At 31.1% G+C, this 23,973-nt stretch overlaps 1 protein-coding gene across 2 annotated transcripts; it reads right to left on the minus strand.

Moving 5' to 3' along the window:
• Positions 1-342: 342 nt before the first annotated feature.
• Positions 343-19,986, minus strand: LOC131850764 (uncharacterized). 2 transcript variants are annotated; one of them, XM_059201119.1, is made up of 3 exons: positions 19,709-19,986; positions 10,933-11,115; positions 343-1,736 (listed from the first exon to the last, which is right to left on the minus strand). In XM_059201119.1, the coding sequence occupies exons 1-3, from the start codon at positions 19,718-19,720 to the stop codon at positions 1,326-1,328; spliced, it is 606 nt and encodes a 201-aa protein (XP_059057102.1). In that variant the 5' UTR covers positions 19,721-19,986; the 3' UTR covers positions 343-1,325. The 2 variants fall into 2 exon arrangements, with proteins under 2 accessions (XP_059057102.1, XP_059057101.1); XM_059201118.1 differs by having other exon boundaries at positions 19,513-19,986.
• Between the last annotated feature and the right edge of the window lie 3,987 nt (positions 19,987-23,973).

Consider the following 23,973-nt stretch of genomic DNA (forward strand, 5'->3'; position numbering starts at 1 on the left):
TTCTTATATGTAGAGTAAGATTTTTCCAGACAATGAAACCTCAATAAGAATGAGAAATGTTATGTATAGGCATAGTATGTTTGTTGTATGCTAAGGCAGTTATATATACAACATAGCAACATAGCATAGCTATATGCTATGCTATGTTGTATCAATTCCAAAGATATGACCCTGTTTTAGCTACTTTGCAATCTTAGTAAGATTTCAATTACTAACCTCAGTTTTTACGATCTATAAGCAAGAGCAATTTAATACTTTATAGAAATAAAGGACGATTGTTATATTTTAAAATGAAAAACAAATTAAAGTGCCTGTTCCATAGAAAAAATATATTTACTTGGTATATAATATACAGAATATTCTTGTATTAACTGTATTTGTAAATTATAACATAATTAGAACAATAATAGAAAACGAGAAAATATTGAAAGAGAAATTTTACCTTCAAACAGGACCCGAATACATATCATTCAGCCGCAGGCTGAGTACTTACATTTCCAATTGCTATTACGAATTACCTACTTTATTTATGTATTGTCATGTTAATTGGCGTTTTATTAAATCATTTGTTCTTACCTACTACTAAGTAGGTCTAGTCTTAATCATTCGGGCATAGCAAAATTGAAGGAAGATTTCTATTACCGACCGAACCAACCGATTTATGAATCTTGGCTGAACATGTTTAAAACATTAAAATACAGATTAGAGTTCTGCTAGAAGGTAAAGTAAACTAAATAATAATTAATTCAGTCATTCAGTAAGCATTACAAAAAATGTATACAATATGTTACAATAAACACCCTCAAAGTACTTATAATATAGGTAACCTTATTTTAATTAAACTTACTATAACTGTTTTTACATATTATAATATTCTAAAAAACTTGTAATAAAGAATATGTATATTTAAAAAGGTTTAGGCGTAAATACACTAAACATTTTCAACAGTTTTCCTACTTATATCTAAATATAAACAACTTCGCCATGTCATGAAATTCTAAGTGAAGTGAACAAACCAAACAAAATGATTGATTACAAGTCATATAGGTACATGATTGAAATTCTTTTCTTTTGAAATAAACAATAGTAGTACAATATTAAATTCATCATAAATACATAAAAGGTAGCGTGCGTATGTATATGCTTGTCTATTATTTTATTTTAGTACCAACCGCTCAGCCAAATGCATATGTACACATACTACTCGGAATTAGAAGACACATGTTTTTATCCAAGCAGACGAAGTTGTGTATAAACATTAATCCTATAAGGCAATGTCTTATACAATTATGTCTTTAATATGCAAAAGAAAATACTGAATGCATTCATGCAATAGAATAAGATCTTTTAAATACATGATGCTTTTTCCTACAAAATTTGCGCTTATGCCTTCTTTTAGGAGGAAGACCTCTGAATTTATCAGTATTTGTCACATTTTCTACCACTTTGACCCATTTCTGATCTAAGTCCTCTGGCGGTTGACCGTTAACTAATATTAAGGGCATTTTAAATCGCGGTTCTTCTTTTCTGATGATGTTATCTTCTTTGTAAACAGGAACAGACTGTTCAGTCCAATCTTTTGGAACTGAAATATCCAAAGCATTCAGTTTCGCGATATCTTTAGTGGATGCAGGAGATGTTTCATTACTGATATTCAACTCGGATATTTGGATATCGGTTTCTGTACCTTCTGGCGAGGGTATGCCTAATGCCGCCTCAGCATCTAACACCAGCAACTGAAAAAGAATAACAGTAAATTAGGCATAATGGTTGTTAATAATGACTGGAAACCCGTTTTTATTATTATGTTCCAAATTGTCAATCTTCTGAATGAAAAAAAAACAAAGCATGTTTTACACGAAACAATAAGCGAATCTTTTGATCTAGTGTACAAAAGATTTTTCGCTACGCGATTAAATCTGAATACATTCTAGCGCAAATGCGTAATAAATATGAAAAAAGCCTGTGGACCACATAGGAAATATGTTACAGGTAAAAACTTATATGAGTGCCTCGTCTAAAGGTTTAGCATTCCGTTTTAGATCCATTGGTCGCGGGTTCGATTCCTAGCACGATTACAACCTTTGTATTCATGAGTATGATTGTTTCTTTCGGTCTGGCTGATTTATATGTTAATTGTAACATAAATACTAGTGTTTATAGAAATCAAGTTCCTATGTAATAAATAATTAATGTAAAACTATGTAAGAAAAATATATATATTTTTATCTAATTCTCTGTATATATAACGTTACAAAATCTGTCTTCAAATGTGCCTCTAGAAAATCTCTACATGGTGGTAAAAGAAAATTGTTAAAAGAATTTCCTATAAAATCCGTATCCAATCATTGTGGAACACCTCAGTTCGAGAGTAATAATAGTAGGTACCCGTTGACACACGTGACTGTACGAAAGCTCAAGCGAGTCGTAAAACTTGTACGGAACAAATTCCCGACTGTTGGAGCTGCGATTAGTGTCGTTCGAAGATCTATGAAACAATGCTACAGTCGCTACAGAATAATCCCAACGAATTTTTATTCGAGCAGCGTGGCTTAGTGGTTTACTACCCCGATTTACGTCCGTTAGATCTAATCTTGCCCCCACTAAAAGAACTTTGTTTCTGTTTAAAAGGCAGAGTAAGTCAAACCCAAATTAAGTCTGACTTACTCTCCAGTGAAGGAAACACCGATAACAAACTAAACTAAACTAACTAAAACTAATCAGAGTGATGGTGATTGGAAAGTTATCTATTGTTAGGAGAGAAAATCATATGTAAAACTTTCTGAATAAATACTAATTGAAAAAACTAATTATACCTTATCAATATTGGTACCAAAAAAAAATTATTTTGGGTAGAAAAGTGCCTCCGACTACGCTAACACCATACGATGGTGAATCACCGTGGAGAATGAAATTAGTTAGCCTACCGTATCCAAATCACCAGGAATATAACTAGTAACAATATAAAAGTAGTATTTTAGGTAACAAGTTAATTTTTTTTTAAACCTTAGCCACCAATTAAAAATATCCTATCATACCTAAAAGGTACCATATCCAACAATTTCAAAGTTTTAATGATAGGAACAGCCTTGACCGGTGGCACGGCTTGTGGCAACCGTGAAACCAATTAGTCCTTGTTCACTGGCCATCTGGACCACCGCCAGATACCGATGGATTGCTTACCGACTGATCAATTCAAGTTGATAACAGATATATAAGGATTTCGTGCTGAGAGGAGTACATATATTTATTGATTAAAAAAACGTTTTCGATACAAGAAGCAAAGAAATAGAATATATACGCGGATGTAATCCCTGATGAAGGATTCGCTTCGTTCAGTGTGGTAAGACGAAATCGTTATTTTTTCGAACATTTTGTCGAACATATTTTAAATCCAGTACAGCTTTGTATACCATGCGAAAATAAATATTCACTAAATGTGTGTCCTTGCCAGTTCTTTTTTATATTTTACTTTATTATGTATTAAAAATCAAAGACTGTTCACATATTAGAATTGAAACCTTTTTTGTATATAAATATTTATATAAAAAAAAGATTTTAAACATAAGCTAGATATAGGTATATAAAAGCGGTTCGATTGACATCGTTGCATAGTACAAAAGTGAAGCCGCTTCCCTGTCTGTTCGCTTAGACCTCAGGTAAACTACGCAAAGGATTTTAAGACAGTTTTTAGCAACAGATAGTAATTTAAGAGGAAGATTAATATGTATAATATATGTACACCCATGTGAAGCCGGGTAGCTACAATATATAAAAATACTTGATTATTCATTTATTCAGCGGAGGTTTCGTTCCTTATCTAAATAGTTCATACAAGTAGCTTTGCAAATTCAACTTTTCAATACTATCAAAAACTATTAGACATATTTATAAGTTTTAACAACTAACCAAAAATATAATACCCGTACGTCGAAACTATTGTCGCCCGCCCTACACGCGATAGCAAAAATATTTTGCAACGTTTTTCTGTACAAAATATAGTGCGTAGTAGGTAAGAGATGTACCTACGCCGCGATACGTGAAACAGCGTGGAAAACTTTTTACTATATTTTTAGGAAACAATTAATACTCAATGTTGATTGTACTATATTTCAACTACGTAGGTATAGTGGGTAGTTTTACTTTATATATTGTATAATTTTCGTCGAACAGCAAAAAAATTAAACAAACATTCTTAATATTGAGGTCGGACAAATTATAATATTCACAATAACAGATTGGGTATAACAATCATAGATCAGAGATATTAAAACAATTGAATTGACGTTGATTAAATGAGAATAAATCGACTTTCTTTGTATTGGATATTGAAGCGCAAAAGGAGTTGCACAACTTCTCAAGGGATTTCACGTCTCAGGGGAGAGCAGACCTTTAAGATAGCTTTGACAACAAGGAAAACTGCGACAAAATATTACACAATAACATTGGCACTTTAACAATAATAGTCCGATACTATATTTCCTCTACCTTCTGCTATCTCGATTGAATCCAAAATATTTTGGACCATTGAGTCGTTAATTGCCAATGTTTAGTATTTAATCTATAATATAATCAATATCAGTGTATATTTTTTACTAATTTACTAATATACGAGATATCAAGCTGTAAAATTATTTCATAATACCATTGGATTAAAAAAGATTTAGAATAATTTTTTTTAATATTAGCTGTACCCGCGACTTTGTCTGCGTGGAACTTAGCTTTATTTTACTTAAATAAAATATTTTTTCTAAAATAAAAATAGCTTAGTTACTCCTTATTACATCAGCTACCTGCTAAAAAAAGTCATGTCAAAATCGGTCCAGCCATTTCAGAAATTAGCCGGAACAAACAGACAGACAGACATAAATGGTATAAAATGTTATTTTGGTGTATGTACCGTATTTATATTTATATGCATGTAGTATGAAACGGTTATTTCAATATTACAAACAGACACTCCAATTTTATTTATATGTATAGATGTGTTACTACACTGTACATACATATATATTGTAATAATATAATGATGACCATAAAGACTTCAGTTGACCTATTGCATTATGCTTGCTGTCATAACAAAATTTACTGTATAAGTTACTATTATATTATCCAACACAATTTATAAATTTTCGGATAAATAAATGAATAAATATAAGGTAATAAAGTTATCTTAGTTTTACCACAGATGACATAATATTACATAGTTTTACTTAGTTAAGCAATAAGCAATATGACTGTGCAGATAATTGACCGTGTTCATATAAATGTTAATTTGGGATTGTCTTCTGAGTCTTAAACACATGTATTTTCTTCAATAATATCCTGAATATTAGTAGTCAAATAGGAACGACACGATTTGTTACTATTGCAATGTGTTCACTATAAAAATTTACATTATCAAAATCTATTCATATTGTATAATCATTTAGGGTTGGCGTAATATATTGTCATCCATGCATATATTACCTTAGGGTTTGGGCTAATATTTAGTATAACTGGTCAGATACAGAATCCTGCGTGTCTTTTTGGAGCTTTTTGATCTCCTCGTTAAAATTTGTAAAACCTGTATAATGGTGTAACATTATATAAATTCCATTTATATAATATATCTTTGTTTAAATATGGCATAATTATAACTGGTTAGCGGCAGTAAATAGGCCTTTAATAATGTATGTTTTATAAACATTTCGACAGAAAAAGTAAACAATGGGAAAAGCACCCGCGTCACGCGTACGTACAGCGATCTGTTCGCACCATCATTGCACCTGCCGGATATTGGTTTCATTTGAAAGTCATATTATAAACCAAACTAATTTTGAGTATACTCTTCTACTTCTCAGAAAAACTCAAACGAGTTAATGATATTTCTATCGTGTAAATATAATCAGAAGTAACAAGAATTAAATAAGATTTAACTTAGATTTTAATTTTCTTGCACATGTTTTAACCAATCTGATATATTGCGACTAACCTTAATATTTTATTTTATATCACATACTAAGCTATATGTATGTACTTATTTTTTTTTATCACATGAAAGATTATTCTAGCAAGAGAAAGGAGTAAAAATATTGATCATTTTGACTACATTTCAATAACATAATGTGTAGGAAAGGGGAAAACCAGAATAAAGCAGTAACCCAGTAGCAGGTAGTAATGAAGGGCCGTATTTTCTTTAAATAAAATAAATAACTAAATCTAAGAAGTGTCTGACCAATTGAAACATTGCCATTGATGCCACCAATTCCAGCTAGTTAAGACCCATAACTTTATCCACGAGGAAATAATTACGTCATACACCTTATATGATACTGTAAGAGTAGTTTCGAACACGAAATACTCAGGTTATTTTCACTCACACCGACATGTAATTTAAACGTGAAAACGTAATATATAACGATAGACCTGGTAGGAATTCCAAGATGTACATAGATTCCATGTAACATGTCCGATAAATATACGTTACTTTATAGTATTAATTAGTAATCTATAGGGAAAATATTGAAATTAAATAAAATCTATTAAATTTTATTTGCCACTGGCCACAATCTGTCACCGATAAAAATTCTCCACCATTATCTGTAGTACCCAGTAGGCCAAACATTGGAGATTGCAAAAAGCGAAGAATGACTATTAATCGAAGACATGAAAGACTTAGAAGGTCTCAGTTAAGAACATAATTTTGGATTTCTGATAGCCCATATTCTTCAAAGCGACTGATAATAATAATAATCATATCTCAGGCCAATTCATACAACGCTATCTAGTCTCAAGTTAAACAGAGCTTATGTTATGTATACTAGACAACTGACATATATAAATAGACACATGTATCATCATCAGTCCACTGCAATCCACTGCTGGACATATATATACAACCATTAGTATTAATACAAATGTATGTATCGTACGAGGAATTGAACCCTCTTCGATCGGAATTTAAGGCGATTTACTACTACTACTAGACTACCGAGGCCGTCCAACTGATCTATTGTAAGACCGCACACAGAGGGAATCGTCTTCAAGTATTCATTAAAGGACGTGAGTTACAAAACATATATCGAACAAAGTTTCGGAATTACGCCATTGAAGCCAGTATACAGTCAGATCTGAGTAAGGAAGGTCCAAACATAATGTATGAGGTCGAGATTGTTACTGCTTTTGTATTGCCTTCGAAATGTTCTCAATTTCGAATTCGAAATGACCCCAGAACAATATTTATTTAAAACACAGATACAAATGACATTTATATCTTTTGTATGGAAAGAAGTTGTGGAAAGGTTACGGAGAAGACAAGTAAGAACAGTGTCTTAAAATAATAGTGCAAAATTAACTTCTTTACTTATATATTTTATCCGGGTGAAGATTAAAGGATACAATAACTACAGTGTCTCGTATAAACTAACACAATACATTATGTACTTTTTGGGTAAATAATATAATTTACATTTACTATAATTATGTTAACACAGAAATGTATGATGAAAAAATTTCTACCACCCATCTTTTGGGCCTGTTGTTACCTAATATATTATATTTTCCTTAAAAGGAGGTAAACATGTTTGGTTATTTATTTATTTCATTTTACTGATATTATAAACGCGGAAGTTTATAATATAATATATAATATAAAAGTGGTTATGGATGGATGTTTGTTAGTTACTCTTTCACGCAAAATACTGAATATTAATATGCTGAATACTTTACGTTTTCATAAACCGTGTATCATTTTAGCTAATATTAATAATATAATTATTTTAAAATGTCCGATGTTTAAAATATATGATATTTAAAATGAACTGTGAATCAAAAGTGAAATTGAAGTGAAACCCGGCCCCGTGTGTATTAATTGCGTAAACACACTGTCACAGCAGCATCAATCGATTCCAGCTCTAACATTGGACGCAGATGTTTACGTACGTATAAATGAGTAGCTTGGTGAATCAGCCACTGTTTACTGGCGAACGTTTCTAACCGGCCCGTAGTACAACTTTGATGTTGAGCCTTGAATAATCCCGCTTTGATTAAGCAAAGCCAATTTCGCGAATCACTTTTACATTGATTTTTATTTAATAAATTTATTATCTAAACTCACTTCCAGTGGTGCGGATGAATGGAATTTTACAAGTTGTTAAAGCAGATTTCGGAGTTGAGATAATATATTATTACAAGCTTTTTATTTATTTTCAACTGCCTCGATATTTATAAAATACTGACTTTGATGTTTAATTAAATTGATTTTTTTAATAATAAGTAAAGTAATACTATGTAATATTATGTTATCTGTGGTAATACTATGTAATATTAGGTTATCTGTGGTAATACTTACCAAAACCTACTATAGAGCTGGCCTTAAGAAGTAACCAGAACGGATTGTAGTTTGAATCTGATCATAGTATAGGTACTCAAATTCAAATTCAAATTCAAAATATCTTTATTCATGTAGGTCTATTACAGACTCTTATGATATGTCAAATCTACCGTCAGTTCGGAATGATATCGAGATGAAAAGAACTGACAAGAAACTCAGCTCGTATTTTTTTCAAATAATAGTGGAACATGTTTATAATAATATACAGTCATTAAAATTCAAATTTGGGAGAATAGAGTGACCACCAGCATATGCTATCGCAAAGAACAAAAAATTTAATCAGTGTTCACAACCTGAACAGACTAGTCCCCACAAGCAGCACCCGTTCACGAGTATGACGTATGAGCCAGCCATCATTGTACTCAACCATATTTGAGGGAGCACATCGACCCGGCCCACCATGCCGCCACAAGTTTGAACTTTATAGCGAGCAATCAAGTCATCGAGCAATCGAGTCAATTATATTATTTACAGCATAGGCTGTACCGATCACAGTTTTCACCCATTACAATATTAAATTTACATTATTTAATTTACAATATGTCATTACAAAATTTATAATAAGTTTCTTTAATGTTATTACATTATCCATGTCAATGGGAAAAATTATATACCTCATAACAAAAGTTAAAGTTGTAATTAAGTCCACACATTGTAGTCATTTAAGTAGTCGTTTATTTTATAATAAGCTTTAGAGCAAAGTGTTTTTTTTACATGTATCTTAAATTTGCCTTCACTTAAATTTAAAACCCTATCTGGCAATTTATTACAAAAACGTATACAATGTCCCATGAAAGAGGTACTTACTTTTTTGAGACAATAACTAGGCATATTTAATTTATTTTTATTCCTTGTATTAAAAGCGTGTAAGTGACTATTTTTTGGAAATAAATTTAAGTTTTTGCGTACGTACATAATATTTTCATATATATATTGAGAGGGAACAGTTAGGATACCTGTTTCTTTAAAGCGTTCTCTAAGAGATTCGCGACACGGTAAATATATTGAACGAATTGCTCTTTTTTGTAATATAAAAATTGATTCTACATCAGCCGCTCTTCCCCACAATATAATACCATAAGTACTATGGTCTAAGTAGGCGGGACCTACTCATCAAGCAGTTTTATAGGACCCATTCATTATAAACTGTGGCTATAAGTTTTCTATAGCTGTCATTATCGTTGTATATTACTCTTTAAATATCTTATAATATCCGCAATTGAATCGCTCCACCGTAGTATTTTTAATCTCGCTTTTCATTCAACTAAGTCGTCTGAAAATCGATTGAACTTGAGATTTAAGTCAGCTTAACTTGAATCCAGTTCGAGAATTTCTTTTGGTGTATCATACCTATCAAGTTCTTGAGTATTACCTTAATACTCTGACAATTCATTCTAAATCTTAAAAAAGTATCTTTGTAGAAAGAGGTTATTTGTATGATTTATGTGCACCAATGCTACGTACACTACTTTGAACTATGTACTACATATAATAAGTAAGATTAAATTACCCTATTCTTAATTAACAATGCAATAAAGTATAATAAATTTAGTTCTAATCCACCACGTCATAAAAACTTCGATTGTTTAAAATATTTACACTTAAAATATTTTCATAAGCACCTGTATTTTTACAAACGTCAGTTCTTAACAATACACATATAATATCTATGTTCGACACTTTATCTGCTCTCAAATACCTTCCGGACCCCTGTTTAATTTCAAAGCATTTGCGTAAGATAAATGTTTATTTTGGATGTTATTATCTTTTCTATGCAGACAGTCCTGCGTCAGAAAGTCAGGCGCTACAAGATACTGTATATATTTTTAAGTTTTTATAAAATATACTCGAAAACGTTTAATGAATTGATTACCTACTTTTATTAGGTGGTAGTTTTGAATGATTCAGATAAGGTTATAAGAGCCAAGGAAGGCCGAAAAAGAGATGGATGGACTATGTCAAAGGGAGTGATATTACGCCGACTTTTCACATGAATGAGGTAAGGAAGAAGTAGCTGATGAAGAGTTTTGTATGAATCATAACAACAAGCTAAGTGGCTTTCAGTTAATGTAGATTATTTCAATTTAATCTACCTTGGTGCAGATTATGGCGCTATGCGACACTCACCACTTTCCATCAAGCGGGGTTGTCACCTCGTAAATTCAAATCGTATATAAAATTTCACGTATCTGAGATTACAGCAGGGAGCAAAACTCTATTCACAATGTTAGATGGTCCTTATAGAAATTGGTTTAATGTTCTTAACATAATATCATATTATCGCATTTGAATTTTGTATACATGATTTCCATAATATATATGATAGGAAAATTTGGAATACCAATTATTTATTTAATATGGGTTTACAAATTACATTAATATGCGAATTAAACTCTCAAAAAAAATTATCTGCTGTTCACAAAGTAGTGGTATAGAAAATAGTTAAAAATTTAGCATACGCTTATCAATCGTGAAATTTATTAGTCACGCCTTTTATGCTTAAAGGCCTTATATTGTCTTCTTTATTTTTTTTTATTAAAAAAAAGGCAATGGTATACCTTATGTTTATCCCTCGATGCGGTGTATAGTACCCAGGCGACATATACGAACATAATCAACGCGGGCACCACCAGGCTGGCTACGATGGGTATCCTACGAACCCATGCATGGTACATAGCCAATAGGAATAAACTTATGCCCACTAAGATAGCTATGTACCGACCGGTACGGCGCCGCTCTTCCTGCAATGTACAAAAAGAAATTTTATCGTTATATTCATTGTTTCTAAGTCTACTATCAAATATAAGGACCAGAATATACCAAAATGTTAAAATGGCAAACAAGCTTATAGCGCACATGTTAAGGTAACTCTAACCTGTAGATATGGATATCACAGATTAATTTAGATCTTTGAGTAGGTATCTCTGTATTTAAGGTTTTGCTACTTTTTAGCATTGAGATCCTGAAAGGTATTATCAGGGATTGTAAGTAAATACTATTCCTACAGTAAGAAATATACTTTTACAGTTCCAATAGTTTATTCTAGAGTTTTAAGAAATTCTGATTTATGAAAATTGTATTTACAGAATATAGGTACGACTACGAGCAGCGAGGCGACACCAGAATGAAATCCCGAAACATAAGCTTTTACTTATTATATATGTATTGGTATATAATATACATTCAGGCCTATCTTAGATTGGGTCTATTTTGTTGTAGTCTGTCGCTAAAAATATTGTGAATAAATTATTATCTTGTGGTATAAAGCTCAAATATTTGTACAAAATTATCTACTCAGACATCGCAAAGACCTTTACCACCATACCCCAATTGCTATCGAAGCTTTGTGACTTGTAGAGCACAATATACATACATTGATCTACGTTAGTCTATTTCAAATCATCTGATCTAGGAGGTAACAACGTGAATAAATAACTTAATATCTTTTGACAATAAATCTTCAGGAGATATTTGGTTACATGCTTCCTTACTTAGAGTAAGGTTAGCAGATTCGGATTTAAAACAGAAATTCTGATTCGTAATTTGTCGCCAATAACATTACTTAAAAAAATAAAACTTCAAGGAAGTTAAAAAGTACTATTAATACATATTGTATCTCTAGCCTATGCCTCAAATGTTAATCAAGTCAGATATACTTCAGACACTATATCACTTAGTAAGTATATACCCTGCTTATGAATATACTAGTATAGAATTACTACATGGGGTTAATAGCAATTGAGGTTCGTGGCTACACTGTCAGCAACGTACGCTGCTGCTGGGGCTCTAAACTTCAAGTCATCTACCACACAGTTCCCAATTTCCAGCGTATTAACCATGATGGGATGTCTGAACTGACTTTCAAATTCATCCTGACATTTTCTACTCTACCCTGATAGAGTTCGGTTGTTTGGTGAGTTGAGTTGAGGTGGATGCACCATTAATATAAATCCATAAAAAAACACTGCATAAATACTTTATAAGGTTTCTATTAATAAACATGGTTTCCTAGGTTTAAGACAACATTACATAGCAAAGAATCTAAATACCATTCTTAATGTATAATAGCTTTTGATGTTCATTGCTCAGTTTGTTAGAACCATTAACATACCTATCTTTACAACATACGATTTACGAACAGACGGGCAGTGACGTCAATGAAATATTTTTTATTTTTCTCACAAAATTACTTGCGTTGATTATGGATATTATTGTAATAAAAGAACACGACTTGTTCTTCTGTAAAAAAAAGATAATTGATACTTTTTTATTTATTTAGGTAAGTATACATTACATCCAAATTATTTTGTATTTAATCAAGTACAAGAATATATTTTTAATAATACCGTATATAATAATATATATATGTACAATAATATAATATAACACCTGGAAATTTCACATAGTGCCATCTAGTCCCAAGCTAAGCAGAGCTTGCTTTACTTTTTTTGTAAATACGACATAATATATACGAAAAACGCCCAGATAAGTATAAACAATTACATTTAGGAATACAAATGTTTATGAATTAAATCAGTGAGTGACCTATACCGCTAGACCACCGAGGCCGTCGAATTAATTCTTTGTAATTGTTACATGTTTTTTTCACAATTCAAATAAAATCCCAAAATATCATCTGTTTTAGTTAAAGTGTAAGTTATTCTGATTCGTTAGATTTAAAATCTTTTCTTTTTTATATTATTACCAGGCTTTCGTGACTAGGAATAAAATATTTTTATATGAATCTGTGTAACAATTTTTTTCATCATGGCGTATTTACCAGCATTCGTTTGCATTCGTTTTCATATTCAAGAAGCTGTATAAGAAAGCCCACCTCAATTAATACGAATCATTTTAATGTGGACTTGTGCATATTTTCTTTTTTTAAGCATTACGAAAGTTTGATACATTGATTCAATTTTTATTCTACTCTCAAAAGGACGGTGCCAATTCCTCTAAACCATAGTGTAAAGAGCCCCATGGTTATTTCTATTAGACCTAAAAAATATTTTTTTTTTTTAGTATTATGCCAACATTTGCAATATCATAGTATATTTGAATCACATACACCATCTGATCAGTAATAAGTAAATAACTATCACCTATAGTTATGAACTCTCATAGTTCTATCTCTTCTATGATAGTTTTACATTCACAGTTCTTCAGAAGTATAAATCCTACATAATCGTAATATGTTAGGTACAATATTGTTTGTTTAGTTACTGATCCTCCACTGAAATCCAATAATACGGTATATTTGTAATAATAATATTGGCACATTATTGGTTTAGTAACGTTCCCAAGTGAATGCCTCTTGTGTGACAGCGAAATTAGTCAATCAGTAGGCTTGATTCAATCAAGCCGGTATTGAAACATAGTGGTTTATTATTCCGTCTAATACTGATTTGTAACAACATGATCATCTTTTGTATAATTTATTTATTTCCTAACTTTAACCCGCAATCTGTTCATGCAAATTTAATTTCCTGTCCCGCAGTAATTTAGGTGAGCTTGTGGCTAATCCATCTACATAGTGTCCAGTTTACGTAAATGCGGTATTAAACCAACCTAAGCGGATTCGCAACTGTAATAGTAGATACTCGTAGCTACGCAGTTATAAACAGAGAGCATTTTTAGTTTACAAATTAATGGATTTATGAAACAACGATATTAAAGCAATTAGTGTGTAGGTATACACTTGTTTTTTACACGGTAAACCAGAAATGATTAAGCCCACGCACTGTCTTAGTGGATGACATCACACGAAGAATTGTGTAAATGTACAATTAGTAAAGTTAGCGTGCCTGTCAATCTCGTACCTACTAATGTGGAATCAGACAACGAACATCTGGGGCATAAATCTGAACAGACAAACGACTCAAGACTCCTGTAAATTTAGAAAAGTACATGTTTAATCTAAGAAAGAATGGTTCAATCCAAAATTTATATGTAAACATCAAGGAACTTTGAATTGAAATTTCAGAGCTAACACGGCTAAATACACATTGTACATCAAATTGCAACAAGCATGATCTATTGAATCTTTGGTCATGAAGAATAACATAAACAACACAGAATATATATGAACATACCTAGTTATAAATAGTACACCTCTTACCCTTTTGAGTTATTCCAGACGTGTACCTATCTATTCTTTTTATTTCAAAGTTTTCTCCGACTATCTTTGTACTACTACTACAGACCAAAACAGAACAATACAAATATTATGAGCTTCACGACAGAAATAACACAGACTATAGATACAGGCGAGCTACAAACTCTAATACTAACTGAAATGAAATTAAACAACTTTAAATACAACTGCAGCGCAGCAACTTCTGCACAGATCAAACTAAGCGATCTGCATAGATCAAAGCAGTAAAGGATAATAACAAATACAAAACTGGCATAGCTAAATACTTAATAGACTCGGATCCCGTTCATTGGATGGAATTTCATAAGGCAAACGATTATCTACAAAAACCCGTTACGTCTTTAGAATTGTGGAAGCATGTGTAAATTCAATTTACAAATATCAAAAATTCAATAGAAAAAACGAAACTTAGTCTTAGGTTATATTTAAAAGCTAGATATTCTTCAAAAGTCAAAGTAATACAGTGGGTGTGTGTTGTCGTAACTATCAAGTGTTTACCAGTAGTAGTGCGTCACCACTGTACGTAAAAAAGTCTTAGAAAGCGGGTAGACGAATATGTCTGCTCGTCATAATTGTTTACATCCACCGCCATCTCCAGACGAGCCGTGAGCCTTTTGTAACAGCGTCTATATATCGAGAACTCTTTAAATTATCATGCTAAACATCCTGTATATACAAAATTCAAAAATCACCAGCGTTGATATATCGGAAACTCTTAAATTATCTTGGTGTATACTTATCTAGTTTATACAAAATCACTAACATTAAAAAATGGTAGACTTATACAATGCATATTACACAATATGATATGATATGGAAAAATCGGACTAGTTTTGTAGTTACACTACCAGACGAATTCAATTTGATATCCTTCAAACACGATATTGCTGGATTACTCTCACTGACGAAATTGGGCGCTCAGGATCAAATACAGCTACGGCAGCTGGATTCTAATACTTTACGGATAATATGTGCCTTCGGGTCTGGCGTTATTGTCTCTCGCCTATCTATGCGTATCTATATGTATCAATTTGTAAATAAATCTTTATAGATTTAAAAGTCAGGCACAATGAAGAATATTAAATAAGTAGGTACTTTATTGTTAATTCAATTTGTCTTACACGTATATACTATGAATTCTATAAGGAAATGATGGATGTTAATAAAATTTAATATTTTAGTCATATTTTTGTATGTATTTCAATAAATACAAGTATAGTTATATTTATAGGTAATTACAATTAATTACCTATAAATATAACTATACTTTCTCCATAAATAGAAGATTGAGTAGAACTTACCAGACGAAAGCCGATTATAAAGTATGTAGCTGGTATGCATGTTTATTAAAATGTCATAATTTATGTTTTACACGCTAGTTAACTACATCTAGACTCAAGATGTGAAGAAGAGAAAATGTAAACAACTGACTTACAAAAATAATCAGATAAGCAGCAATGTTTGGCTTATTTCTACCTATACACTGCATAATTTCCGTTGTGTATGGATACTTAGATGTTTTGTATCATACGTTTCAATATCTATTCGTAGACACAAGTGACAAGTAACATAACAAAAACATTTTCTGAGACCACATACATTTTGTTATAGCGGCAAACCCATTAAATATATCGAAAAAAATTAATGCGAAGTTTGTTTGTTTGCCTTTTCACGACTAAATAATAAAAACGGTTCTTAATGAAATTTGACTTGAAGATAAAATTGTATTATGAAATAAGCTATCATAGGCTATTCTATGCTGTTACGAATTAACTTTTATATATATTTTCAATTCAAAATTTAAATATGTTTTATTACAGCATACATATTCTAGTATATATAATCAAATTTATGGACTTAACCACTTATGTATCTTAGTATATGTAATCATAAATAATAGTAAGATTAAAATTATATTTGGAATCCGTAATATGATATCATATTATAGGCATATATTCGGTCATTTATTACTCAATATTGAACATAGATCTCTACTATAAACTCCATTACACACCATATTATAATAATTTGCTAACCAAATACCTAATATATAATAAATAAATACTAAGAACATACATACAGTGAATCAGTACTTACATACGTTAACATATTTTGAAGTAATTCAACAAACAGAAATACAGCGTCTAACACTCAAAAACACTGTGTCCAGTCGATATGCAATTTGAAAAACACCGATACATGTACGACTTCACTGAAAAAGTTAAATATTCTGACATTTCCATGCCTGCACATTCTTGAAACAGTACTGTTTGTGAAAAAATCTGATTCTATTTGAGAAATTGAAAAGTAACCGCAATACCGACATGATTCGCGTTCAATCTCACGTCACGACGTTGTTTGCCAAGAGTTTCTTCACACTATGGCTTCCAAAGTTTCGTGTAATAACAAATTTTATAACAATTTCCAAAACTATTACAACTGAAAGTCTAATTAAAGACGTCTACTAAATGGTGACAAGTCTATCACTAAACAACTGTGATTGTATATGATTACGTTCGTTTTAAATGGTGACATATGCTTAGAACATTTCTGGCTTGGTACCCAGAAATGTCACTGCCATAACACTGCCATGGCCTGGAAAGGTATAATATTTTAGTCCTCACGAATGTAACACATGATTAGTAATACAGGTGTTACAATATATTTTATAATATCAATGGTACTTTTAATTTGGATCGACTACAATTAAATTTATTGATTTATATATATAGGAGCGCCATAGATTTGTATTTATAGGAGCAAATTAAAAAAATGAAATCGACTCCCCGTGGTTTTGATGGTAAATTGTCTCTTTTTAGCTTTGTTCAGATACATAATTGTAATGCTCGTATATGGAAGATAACGAGTAAGTGCCTACAGTTCTCTTGCCAAAAAACCTTTCCTATAAAATTAAGAAGTACTTACACTTCACGAGTACCTATCTAGCTAGCGGTAGCTCAAACAATACAGTAGTACAGTACTACTTATTTGTTATATCAGATGGAAAGTTGCAATTAGCTCGGAATTTTTTATGTAATATTGGAGAATAATCTTACTTTAGGAACCACTGTACAAAATTTCAAATATCTAGATTCAATGGATACATACATTTCGATAGTCAGTTACTCCTTTTTTAAACATAAATAGTGACTCAAACCTTAAGGTTGTGATACGAGTTTGTGTTTTACTTCCATATATGTTCATGTTTATAAAGTTGAAGATTATATTTTATCGATAATATTTTAAAGATAATTTTATATTATTATATTTTAAAGATAATTTTGAAACTTCATATTTGATATCTCTTCTAAATATAAGTATAACGAGCTCTGACTCTATTGTAAAACTCATGTGCTGGATTAATACTGTGGATTCGTGGTTCTCCCTGGAAACCATCGTGATAAATTCATGATGAATTTACCACGATGGGCTAACTCCCCTGGCTTCATGCTCATCTTATCCTATGCTAGCGCAAACCATTGCGGCAGGCGGGCGCTCCATTCCATTATCGTCCATAACAATAAAAGAAATATCGAACTCTAAAAATGAAATAGAACTGTAGTAAAATAAGGTATGTGTATTTATTTAATTTAAAATATCATAAATGAGATCATAGCAAAGAACAAAACTAAGTGGTTGATAACTGATTTGATTGACATGTGTATGAAACAATACAATATAATATAAAATGAACGTATGATACACTATTTAAATTGCAACGAAATTAACTAGAACGAGCATAAGTTTTTGTTTAGATTAATTAAAATTAATTAATTAAAATTAAAATTAATTAGTAATTTTGAATTTTATTTCAAATACGCCTACGGATGAGTTGTTAAAGTCGATCTCGTAATAAATCGCAATAAAAAAAACTGCAGTAGATAAGAACTAAATATAAGTACCTTTGAATATTAATTTTCATTTTTTAATATTAATGCAATCTGCATAATATAGCTATTCATTTCATAAGTAAGTCCTTCCTTTATGAAGAAAACCCGTGCTTAGTTACATAGTGAGACACTCTTCTACAGAATATATAGTTAGATTGATGTCAGGTTTTATAGAGTCCAATATTTGTTGTAGGACATCATTCAGTTCTACTTGTTCACAAAGCCATAAGATACTGGAATCTTTTTATATATAAGAAAGAGTTATAATTTTTGTATATTTATTGATTCGTTCGTAATTGCTAAATTTGAAATATACTGGACCGATTTAAAACACTCTTTCACGATAAATTTAATAATTAATTTCATAAAGTTATATATAATTAATCTATTGAAAGCTACATGATCACGCGAGCGAAGCCACTGGATAGTAGTAATTAGCAATACATTATTACTTTGATGAAGTAAAATTATGCTTAAAACACAATGTAATTTGGTTATTGTATATAACGAAACTAATAATAAAGGAAACAAGGTACCTATGTACTTTTCAGTAAAAATAAAGACATGTATCTACGATAGGTTAATTATGTACGATTATTTTTATTAGATGTTATATTATTTTTCTGGCACTTGTTTATGTATCCGGCCAGGTTTTAAATTATTATCATTAATCTTAAAAATGTTTAATAAATAATATAGATTTTTTATTAAAAAAAATATTAAAAAGACTCTCCTAAAATATAAAAAAAAATAGGACTATTGAAATTTCACCAATATAAGGTAGGTAAGGATTTATCCAAGTAGATAGACTTATTAAAATGTAAAACAACGTTCGTAGTATTAATAATAGCCCACCTAGTCATTAAATAATATTAACTATATTTTCATTAAGGTTTTAATAATAAATTGTTATTTTTTATAGTTGGATTAAGCAAAAAATAATAACTATAAACTCTATTTACTTCTAGCAAAGCATAGATAGCTAGATAAATAAAATTAATCATAGTAACCTTCTTCATATGTCGTGGTTATTATAATTTTTTAAATCGCTCAAACAAAACTTTCAAAGACATGCACATGCCTTAATCAACTACCTTTACAGAAGATGCAGGTGCTTTGGATTTCTTCAACATATTCACTGAACCTCTTAAGTCGTTATTTAATTTTAAATTCATTATGCTGTACTTTTTGAAGATATTTCTTTTAATTAAAACCTCTCCTAATATTACGATTGCATTTTCAATTTTTTTTTCCGAATTTAATAAAGAAGCAAATTCCAAATATACCTACTAAACTAAACATCTGTCACTCTTATACCAAAAAAGAACACACTTATGCTTCACTTCATGGTGTCTCTGAGTGAGGTTTGCGTGTGCACGTATTCTTCAACACGGTAGCACGAGTACACTGCAGATGGATGGAATCAACACGACTGCATAATGAATTTACGCCTTGTTTACTCCGGTCGTTAAAAACGCGTAAACCTCTGTTCATATAACTTTAGCCCGCCGAAACCATCGTCTCAGCGGAACAATGATGCAATTAATCTTTCTGTGATTAAATAAATATCGACAGCAGAAATTTACCAGACAGCATTTTACGACTGCACAACGCTAAACAGTACACCCGGCGGTGAGGCGATTATTTGGAAGTTTTGGAATTCGCAAATTCCGAAAATTGTTTATTTTATACGTACATATGTGTATATAAAATTTATCTACTATATATGTACCTAAATAAAAATCGTATGAGTATAGTGTAGTAGTTATAAATCTTGCATTAAGTAAATCCGTGTTTTCTTTCATAATTGTACCTACATTTTAAAATGAAGGTTTTAAAATAGGTTAGGTAAGTAGTAATAATTGCTAGGTAAATAATGGAAGACAATATATGAAGTCTATAAACAATATAACACTTTAAAAAAACACATTATAATTCATTTCCTACCTATTCACAAACCCATTTTCAAAAATTCAACTAATCCCCTAACAAAAATAATACAAATAGATATAGGAACTTTTTCATTTGACTACGCTTAAAATACCTCGTTAAAATATTCATTTCGCAATACCTACTAATAACCATACTCACATTGAAACTTATTAACTGTAAAAACACCAACTCTATGGTTCACCCAAAGACTAATCACACGCAATCAGTTTGAACTCATTAATTCAGTACCTAAAAACTGCTACAGAATAACAGCTGTGAGGTATAAAACGTGAAATTTTGTTTCATTTATTGCAATTAATATCTCCGTGTAGCAGAATTAACATTACGCGCTGTTCTCTAATGAAATTCTCAACCATCATTAAATTCAATGGCGTGAATAGAAACAGGCAGTTAAACACAAAAGCTATTTGAAAGTTTTCCATTATTTAGCCATTGTCTCTGTAACTTGAAGCTATCAGATCAAGTGGCTCTCGCATTTCATTGGACCACTGAAGACTCGGTATGATGAAGTATTTACGTTAGTGAAAATCATAATAATTAATTATAGCTCCATTTCTATAGTGCTGTTATTTAATTTCTTACGCGGGTGGTTGTATATTTTATTAATATTAAATAACGTCTGTCAATCTTGCCACTTAATAATAAATTGATATAGGTACCTAATTGGAGATCAAGTACAAAGTAAAATAGTCTTAATATACGCAGGAAAGCCACGAAATATAGCTTGGCTTTTAAAAACTACATTAAATAATAAAGATCAGTAAAATAGATCGTAAGGTTCTTTCTATATATCTAGTAAAGAAATTGGCAGCAATATTATTATAAATTATATAATAAGTAGTAAGATATAGATAAATTTTGATTATGTGTTTTAAGGCACTGAGATAAACAACGTGTAGGTACCAAAGACTTTATATCCGCACTACTCTACTTTTGTTATATAGACCCAAGATCTTGTAAGATTTCTTAAAACTAATAAAAGTCTAAGTAAATCACTGGTTCGAATTTAATTATTTCTCGATAAATACAGTTTCTATATTAGAATATAGGATATTTGTAGTATGTTACATTTTAATGGCAGGATGCCCGTAGGTCGGTGCCAATACTATGGCACAATTACTCGGACAATATGTTGCCAACTTGTGCCAACAAATGCACGGCAATTACACTATTGTGACCCTTTTGATTAAACTTTCAAAAGAATTTATTTAAAACTTGACCCACTAAATACAGTGTCCTTTTTATACCAAATGTAGTAATCAAGCATCTCAATAGCATCATAGTAATCTGACATACCGAAGCCTATATATTGATATATACCTACTGGCAACACCAAGACATTAATTACACATTAAGACTCCTTCAGCAAAACGATTTAGTATCACAACAGTTTCTTTATTCAGTATGGCAGGATAAGATAGTCTGGCAGTACAAAACAATAGTTCTTGTTTTTATTGTATTTCATTTGCGATAATTACTGTTGGTGGTGGTGGCTAAAATCTGGTGACGACAAAACAAGATGGTATCCACGCAGATGAGTATGTAGTAAATTGCTTAATAGATCTACCCAGCTATCTACTTAGTAGTGTATCTACATCTTGTGACTCAGCATTAGAGAAAACTATTCGGTTTAATGGTTATTGGCGGCCGGACTTTGGATTGTACCCTTTCCGTCACACCTTGTTACGCATAGAAGATAGAGCACAGACACTGGCTCAGACTGATGTTATAAATTAAAACAATTAATTTATGTAGTGTTTTCACACACCCACGCATGTACGTAGGATCTAATTGTATTAACGCTCTTCATTCACTAACCACGTCATCTTGTTCGGATATCCAAACTAGTACTATAAAAGCAAAAGTATATCTATCAGTCTGTCTGACTGTGTGTATGTGTGTGTATCTTTTCATATCCAAATAGGTATCTTTCAATATGAGTCCTGGAAAAGAAAACAGTAAACATACATATATGACGTCGCTTAAATAATATATTATATTTATAATACATATATATTATTTGCTATGTATATATATATATTAATGTAACATTTAAAGTGACGTCATAAATTGTAATTTTAATTATCATGCCTTTACGACTGTTATCTCAGATGCAGTAGAGGTATTATCCAACATACGTTAACGCTAAGTCGTCGCACCAAGGCGGAGCCTACCGCCGTAGGGCGGATGAATTTGGTTTATTCTCGGTATATCATCAAAGAGTGATTCACAAATAACAAGTGACATACTAATTCATCGGTGTCGGCCAGATTACAAATATAACCATAAATTCAATATCCCTCGTTAATTTAATGACTCATAAAACTACGCTAAAATCTTGAAAGCATACAAAGAGAAATCACGTGAGATTTAAATAGGTACTTATGCTCCTGACCCAAATGCGTAACCCAAACATTATTGCTGTCGCACATACGCATGTTACATATTGGTACTTTATCGCTGCTCACGTATACGGTTATCACACTATAAACGACTTTTAATGAATCAGAAATTAATGAATAATAAATAAATATACTTAATATATATTTTTTTAATGATGATGGTAATACAAAAGTACGTAATTAATCATTTTTAATTTTTTTATTATTATAGATTATTTCAAACCCTATCTGAGAAAGCTGCTTTAGAACATTCGAAATTTATATATGATATTTTTATACCAGTGTGTATTATTAGATTTTTGTTCCATTACTAAAAGTATAAACTTTTATTAAATTAAATAATTAGTACCAGACATCTAATATATATATATACTAAAATATGTAGTTATTTATATAATAAATTTCTAGTAGTGAAATACTAGTATGTATTACTGAACACTTAACGCAGACAGCACTGCAGTGCACAAGTGACAAACTAAGTAGAGCTTATACTATTATTGTTAAATAACTTAGATACTGTAGCAAATACCTTTAATAAGATATTATACAGATAAAATGAAGACAAACGTCCAGAACAATAAATAATAAACAGTCATACTAACGAATACGTTATATTTGTGTTGTACGCAGATCGAACTGATACTGATCAAAATATGAAGCAACGTGTTAAACTCTTATAACACTAAGGTAAAAAAAAACAAAAAGTAACAAATAAATAAATATGACTAACCACCTTTCTGGGATTTTAAGATATAATTGATATAGCAGCTGGTTTTATTTTATGGATGATGATGGAAAAATTGGCCCCCTAATGCTGATAATCACCATTGAAGGATGACTGGGTAACGATAGGTAAAATCAGGTGACTTAATCCATTCGCAGTTCGTGTTGAGATCAAGCTAAGAGCGTATATTACTATCAACCTTTACACGCACAACGGCCCGAATGTGAGGCTAATTGCGGAGAATGGAGTCTAACATACTATCAACCTTGCTGCTTGTGGGGACTGGTCTGTTCAGGTTACGAACACTGATTAGACTATTTGCTTTTACAAAATTGCAATAGCATATGCTGGACGTCACTATATTGAATTTAGAAATTAATCTGTATTATTGTAATCATATACAAACATATTTAAAAAGAATACGAGCTGAGTTTTTTGTCAGTTCTTCTAATCTTGAAAATATTTCGTACTGGTTT

The sequence above is a fragment of the Achroia grisella genome, unplaced genomic scaffold, assembly GCF_030625045.1.
Source record: "Achroia grisella isolate CSIRO2021 unplaced genomic scaffold, CSIRO_AGI_Agris_v1 utg779, whole genome shotgun sequence".
NCBI lineage: Eukaryota > Metazoa > Arthropoda > Insecta > Lepidoptera > Pyralidae > Achroia > Achroia grisella.

What these genes read in the sequence shown, in the direction of transcription:
- LOC131850764 (XM_059201118.1), bottom strand. Translation starts at nt 19,593, where the DNA reads ATGAATTTAAAATTAAATAACGACTTAAGAGGTTCAGTGAATATGTTG. An exon ending in CACCTGCATCTTCTGTAAAG is followed by an intron (nt 11,116 to 19,512) that starts GTAGTTGATTAA and finishes TGTACATTGCAG; the next exon opens with GAAGAGCGGCGCCGTACCGG. An exon ending in CATCGAGGGATAAACATAAG is followed by an intron (nt 1,737 to 10,932) that starts GTATACCATTGC and finishes ATTCTTTTTCAG; the next exon opens with TTGCTGGTGTTAGATGCTGA.